The sequence below is a fragment of the Curcuma longa genome, chromosome 20 (genome assembly GCF_044706935.1).
Source record: "Curcuma longa cultivar G26 ecotype Majalengka, Jawa Barat chromosome 20, ITB_CL_G26_1.1, whole genome shotgun sequence".
Lineage (NCBI taxonomy): Eukaryota > Viridiplantae > Streptophyta > Magnoliopsida > Zingiberales > Zingiberaceae > Curcuma > Curcuma longa.
The window spans coordinates 9,272,703-9,280,184 of NC_133880.1; the positions used below are offsets into that span (position 1 = coordinate 9,272,703).

Sequence of the window (7,482 nt, forward strand, 5' to 3'; positions counted from 1 at the left end):
CCCCCATTTAATGTTCCTTTATCTTTTGGAGAGTGCACTACACCTTCATTAGACTAATTCAGAGGTTTAAACGGCATATCATACCAGGCGGGTAAGATTGATATGTACTGGTCTGAGCAAAGACCAAGAGACAGTAGACTCTTTTACTATCAAGTCTGGAGTGAATGGTGATTTTCCTGTTGCTACATATAAAAATGTTGGGCTGTACAGTATGCGTGCCTAGTATATGGAATAAAAAAATATTTTATGGACTCTTTTGTTTTTTGTAATGCCAGCATGTAGGTATCATGCTAGCTAGGACCATTATCTCATCCTAATATCAACTCTAGTCCATAAACAAGTTTCCTTTCTTGTGTTTATATTAGGGTTGGGCACATTCACTTTCTCACTTTTGTAGGAAACCAAAACCAAACTGAAATATTTTGGTTTGAAAAATTCAAGCCAAAACTGTACTGAAACCAGTTCAGTTCGGTTTGAAAAAAAAAATTTTTTGGTTCAGTTCGGTTTGAAACTATTAATTAAAAATAAATACAAATTAATCAAAAGTCAATTGAAAAGGAATTTCCAAACAATAATTCCATTGAAGATAATAATAAAATTATTATCATTTAAGCTTAACGTTAAGGGAAGATAAAAAGTAACAAGAAACCATACAATTTACATACTAATTTATCTATATTTGCATATACATAAATACTATAAAAATCTTACAGTTCGGTTCCATTTTAACTGTTTGCACAAGTTCAAATTGAAATCAAACCAAAACTGATAATTTTATCTACTATCAAAACCCAAACCAAGCCAATAAATTCATAAATCAGATTTTCTTTTTTTGGGGGGTGGTGATGTTGGGGGGAGGGGGTGGATTGGATTGATTTGGTTTATCAGATTTGGCTTGGCTTATGGATGCTTACCCCTACTTTATATTTATAAAGGTTTATGTGCCATATCTAACAAAAAGAGTAAAATTAAACTCCTCTTACAAGTGGCATATTTATCTGTACCATTTTCTTAATCGTTTGCTCCGTTCATTTGCTGTGAGTTTGCTCCAAGCTGTGAATCAAATAACATAAAATATATCAATATTTGTAAATCCATGACAACAAACAAAATTATAAGACTTCCTAACAAAATAATGCAACCAATGAGTTCCATACCAGGAATCAGTAACTTAGACCTGATCCACTTCCAGGCAACATTTGTATTGAGAAATAGATAGACAATTTATGGAATAGAAGTACACAACAATAAGCAACACAAATAACAATTTAGGTGCCCACATGGATATTACCCTACAATTCAGCAATATCAGAAATAAAACAACAATGTATACTAGCACAAGATGACATGTTCCATATGCTCAAAGTGAATCTAGTACAACTATCTAGTACATACAAAGCACACATACTCAAAGTGGAGTCAAGGAGCGAAGGCATTATATAATATACCCATCACAAACCTATAAAAGATTGATAAGTGGTTGGCCACTGGATTATTTTGAATCCATCAGTCCTCTGCCCTCTCCCTCTGTCAATGATCTAAGTGTGCCACTGATCACTGGATGTCCAGGACACAGTCTTGAGGGAGCTGGTCAAAGGTGGATATTCCCCATTGAAAACTATATCAATATGAGGCTCTTATTCCTAGTGCATGACTAGATGAGCTCGAATTCCTAGGTACAGGACCTTCTAGCAGAATCATCCTCTTGATAAATTAGATTCATGAGCAATACTTCTTGAATTTTGACTTAAAGACAGAAACAAGATGTTGGCCCTTGTTGCTACGTTTTAAAGTTATGTAGTTAGGTTATGATAGGTCATCCGCTTTCAATGTTGAATTGACACTTTCATACTACATATTTGAGGTACCATGGTATGGACATCTTGGGCTTCAGTTGTTTTGCAGTTGGACATCCTCTGAGATATTGATCCTCTTGGCCACTCTTGACCTTATCTGGCCATGTCCTGGTGTGGTATTGTGCAAAACAAGTTTACCCAGGTGGATGCTTTTCAAAATACGGTCTACTTAGTGAAAATATAGTCATCAGATATCATAGGGTAGCTGAAATGTATGAACAATCTTTGGGTAGAGATTTTTCATTAGAAATCTGTCGTCTCTTCCACTAACTGCACAAAATTTGCTAAGCGTTTCAGGGTGAGAGGTTTAACTAGAGATTGTCAGTCTCCTTCAGATCTCTCCTCAATTCCCATCATCCTTTCGGCCTCATGGAGGTGCATAAGCATCCAGGTTGTAGAGTGACTACTCTTGCTTTATAAGATCCAGTAAAGATTGAGGTTAGCTTGAACTCAGTTAGATTTACTTGAAGGAAAGGACCATGACAAGTAGGGCATGGTAAATTGCACCAGTCAAGAAACGTTTTGCTTATTCACAATATTAAGCTTGCAGGTCATTATCTAACATCTCAACACAACTATCTCAAAGCAAGTCAGAGGTATTAGCTTAAAAGAGAAAATGTCACAAACTTGGAGCAAGTGACTTTGCATCACCAAGTGCCAAACAAAAAATCAAATATCAGCTAACTTTGATATTTCTTACATGTAAATGTCTCATGTGCAGAGGATATTGCATTGATGGCCTCATTTCTTCCCATGAATGGAACATTAGCAATAACATCACCAGTAGCAGGATTATGAACCTGCAAAATAAGGAGTGGAAAGTTATAGTTGTCATCTACGATTTTTGTATGTTATTTATCATAAGTCCAGGTACAATACATAAGGAAAAATTCTCATTAAATAAGTAGTTACTACAGAACAACGACTCATCTTACTCTTAATTGCCCTTTAACAAAGAAGGAAGAATTGTTTCATGTGTGCACTAGAAGAAATTATCATAAAAATAAAGAATAAAGTCTCTTCAATCATTTGCTCATAGCAGAGGCAATCTATGACTCAAACATCTTGTCAACGACTCGTGGTTATCTCCATGACACCAAATGACTAAAGGAAATGCACACACAAATGACTCATTACACCAAATGACTCAAACATCTTGAGAGAAGCAACTAGCATGCCACAGACATCATTACAAGCTATGAAAGAAAGGAGTTCAATAGGATAGCATTGCAGCAGCCTAACTAGGACCAACATGATGAGAGTCACAAGTACAATTTATGACGGCCCATCTCCCCTCAAAAAAAAAAATTGAAGATATATTTTGTGGTTCAAAAACTGAGTAAAAAGCAAGAAGGGTACTGACCCTACGGTTTCAAGAATTGTTCTATGTCAAACGACAACCACAAAAGTTAATCTTACAAGTGGTCGAGAGACTAGTGATTTCATCATGAAGAAGGACGTACTGAGATAGTGCCTAAAACAAGCAACGATTGCATTATTGGTGGCAAATAATTTGCCAGCTCTATTTAGTGGCACATAATAATGACTTCCAACCTTTTTAAAGGAAGAACAATGAAGATGAAAGACAAAAGGAAAAAATGAAAAGGTGTAGTGATCTCAAAATCTATAATGGCATGGACTCTCAATAAATTTGAAACAAAATGACTCTTGAGTAATTATATGCACACCACCGTCCTAACACATGTACACCTGTGTACATAATTAATACTATAATTATCTAAAGCTCATGAATCACCGTTAGCTAGCAATTACATGAATAATCAATGAAGTGATGGTTAAAAAATCAAAGACAAAGTAGAAACGACATTCTAGGAATAAAATTATCAAGTTGATAATTAAAATTTACTGAATCATGATAACTTGTAAATCATAACCAGGAACAAAATTATCAAGTTGATAAAATTAAAATTAGCTGAATTATAATAAGTTGTGAATCGCAACATAAACTCTCTTAGATTAATTAAATGCCATTTAAAAGATCTAGATATTATTACCAATATATCATTATAAAAACGTTGATGGTGAGATAAGATCCAAGGGTTTTTGTTGTTGCTGTTTGGAGTCTTAATATAGAACTGGAAGTGTGATATGATGAAAATATTGATCTATTATTAAAGTTCTCAAGAGAACATTGCTCGTACATAGAGTAATAAGCCACTGTAATCTTATTAGACAACAAAATTGACTGATTCCTTCTTCAAGTTCTCCTTCACCGAGAAAAATTACAGGCACTTATAGATAAATTTTAAGATCTTGACTTAAAAAAAAATCTGTGAAAACATGTAAAAGATGGTATTAAGAAACCCTATTGAGTATGAAAAATTGACCTTTGAAAAGATCAAAGTGGAGAAAGGTGGCATTATAATTGAGCTCCACCAAAATGCAGCATCACGGTACCGGTATATTAGGTTTCAGCACAAAAGCAGTATTTGAACCAAAGTATACCCTTACGGACTCCAGACTTATTGTTTGACAAGTTATTCTCCGACAACCATTATCTATTTCAACAGCCAAAATCTTATTTAAGAAAATCAAAAAGAACGAACGCAATTTCAACGACCAGATAGAAGATTATGTACCGGAATGGTCTTGCCATCATAAGCATCGATCCACTTCCCACCGATAAGCCCCTGGGTCCTCAACAGCCCCGACTGCCTCAGTCGATCAACGGCCACCCGCGGCTCCGTGCTCATCTGGGCACAGACATAACCCCAATACCCAATCCGGTCAAAAACAGAAACCACAGTACAAACGGAATAGGCAGAAATTTATTCTCGATCGGAAACAACAGGAAGGATTTCCGGACACAAAAAAAGAACTCAATCGAGATTGAAAGGGAAGCAGGAAGAAGGAAGGCCGATCCGGAGCCAGCAACACTTGCCTGGCGGCAGAGGATTCGGAAGGGGTGACGAAGGCGGCTGCCGAGAAGGCCTACGCGGCACATCGCCATTGCGATTGGACGGGAATCGGAGATGGTCGCAAACAGAGGTACAAGCCCTCTCTCGCTCGCTCTTGTATATAGACAGACAAAGCAGCGCTTCCTCCCGTTCGCTTCCGGGTCCAAAATTCTTCACAGGCCACTCTGCTCAATCACACGCAGACCATACTCACATATTTGGATTGATTATGTTATTTATCTAACAATCACGATAATGATTCGTGTCGCCCAAACTACATGAATATCGCCTGGGAAACATAATTTCGTATAAATATAAAGGCAATTTCATCTCCTTGTTAATTTTATTTTCTCCTCGTCTTGGATCATTAGTTAATTTCTCCCTTATCTTCGTCAATCTTATTAGTTTCTATACGTATCTATTTTCTTTAATACCATAGTTTTAGTGTAGGAGCTTTCTTACACTCGAGTAGTAGCGGTGAGAAAACGGATTGATCGAGTTGGGCATAATGACATCTGGCCAGCCAATTTCCATATCGTATCAAATCGAACAGATGTAAGTGCTTTGAGATATCATTGAGTTGGTTATTATAGGACAGACTTACTAAAGTAACAAGAATCGAATCTCAGTGAAGGCAAGATAATATCCTCTCTATAGTGACCAACTGTAGTTTCTCGATTTACCTCCTCACAAATGACCATGAGATTGATTGTATGAGATGAATTCACCTTACGTTGAAGAGCACGACGTAGGCAGTTATGATTATAAGTCATGTCTAGCACATCTCATGATGTCATTGACCTATGTCAACATGAAGTCCGAATGTCATTTAATATTAAAAATAAAAATAAAAAAAATAGAGAAAAAAGAAAATTTTTATAATTTTTTTAAAAAAGGTAAATAGATTTTTAAAAGCTTTAAAATTATTAAAGCATTACTTGTTTATAATACTACATTGTTTTAACAAAATACAAATGCTATAATAAAATTTTAATATTATATTTCATATATATATATATATATATATAAGAAATATAATACTAAAATTTTATCATATTAGTGTGTCTTTGCTAAAACGTTAGCAAGAGAAATCGAGCGTTTGATTTGTAGGTTACTAATTCACTCCTTCTAGTGATCTGAACCATTTTCACTGCACCAACAATTAATATCAGAGCAGGACCACTCAGAAGGACTAACCGCCAACTACATCAGGAGGAATGGTCGAATATTCATCCATCAAAGTTTGAAGGCGACTTCACCATGTGAAAAAAGAAAATGGAGGTATGTTTTAAAACCGATATTCAAATTATGTTATGTATTAAGTATAGTTTTGAAGCATCCAAGAATGAAGGTGGAGAAGATGGAGATAAACTTAAAGAACACAGATAGACCAAAAAAGCAATGAGACGAGTTTATGATCTCATTGGTGGAATAGATTTTATCGATTTGATGTCAAAGGATCTTCCTCCAAGATTACCACCTGATACTATTCTAAATTCGAGGGCGAGTTTTTTTTTTCAATCTAGGATGACTGATGCAAGAGGATTTATTGGATTTTTTATTATTTTTAGTAAGTTGTTATTTTTAGGTTTTTTTATTAATTAAGGTATTTTTGATAATTTCTTTATGATTTTCAGTCCGTTTAGGATATTTTCTTTTTATTAAAAAAATTTTCTTTTCTTTGCATCTTAGGATTTTGGATTTATTTAAATGGTTATCTAGTTGATGTTAAAAAAGTTTTTGATTTAATACTATTTTTGATAATGTCGTTTATTTTTCTATTTCCTGGTATTCTTTCATGTTTTAGAAGATTGATCTCTAACGTTCGTAGTCGATCAACGAAATCAATTCAGCCTGCAGGATAATCGTTATCCTACCCGACATTAGACTCTTTTGAGTTATTAGAAGGACTAGTTGAAAATTGATATGTACAGATCACATTTCATGTAATTTTTATACTATACATCCACTTTTTGATCTATGTCATTAATAATATTGGTATTACAATTACTATTAAGGCTTGTTGCAGTCATATTCTAGTAACGATGACCTCTTTAGTTTTATACTAATAGAGTTAATAGACCAAATTTTTTAAGGTGGTATTATTTACCCATAAAGTTTGGCATTGTTGTTGACGTCAACTAAATTTATTGTTCGTGTGTTGCATACAAATCACATATAGCCCAAGTGAGAAATTATTAGATTTTATCTATTTTAGATGGGCTCACATGTGATTTGTAACATGTAAATGTATGTCATTAAAGATTCTGAACCCATCAAGTGATTTAACTCAAGTTTATTAGAGTTTTAGTTATTGTATGTGGATTTACATGTGTAGAACCTGATAGCCTGTATTGTTATTATCTATGGGTTGATAATAGATATGAATCCACCATATATAGGGTTTGATCCCCGTTAGATTAAATATTCTGACAGATCTTTTTACTCCTCGTCAATGAAGAGATTATGGTATCATCAACCTAATCCTTCGGAAGATCAGCCCTTAGTTCTTCTTCCTCTTAGATAGGATTTTCATATTCGTAGACAACACTAATAGATGATGGTTTTTTCACTACATTCAAGTCATATTTAACTTTAGTCATCGTCAACTTCAATTTTCTTTTAATTGCCTTGCTATAATCTTGATGAAACTAGATCCTTATGCATGTGTTATTTGCTTTATCGAATTCTTTTGTTTTAGAATTCAT

General features: G+C 34.5%; 1 protein-coding gene across 1 annotated transcript; it reads right to left on the bottom strand.

The window, feature by feature from the left end:
• Positions 1–994: 994 nt before the first annotated feature.
• Positions 995–4,963, bottom strand: LOC141813020 (succinate-semialdehyde dehydrogenase, mitochondrial-like). The gene is made up of 4 exons (XM_074700933.1): positions 4,759–4,963; positions 4,457–4,570; positions 2,557–2,656; positions 995–1,053 (listed from the first exon to the last, which is right to left on the bottom strand). Exons 1-4 carry the CDS (start codon positions 4,825–4,827, stop codon positions 995–997), a joined length of 342 nt encoding a protein of 113 aa, XP_074557034.1. The 5' UTR covers positions 4,828–4,963.
• Positions 4,964–7,482: the final 2,519 nt, after the last annotated feature.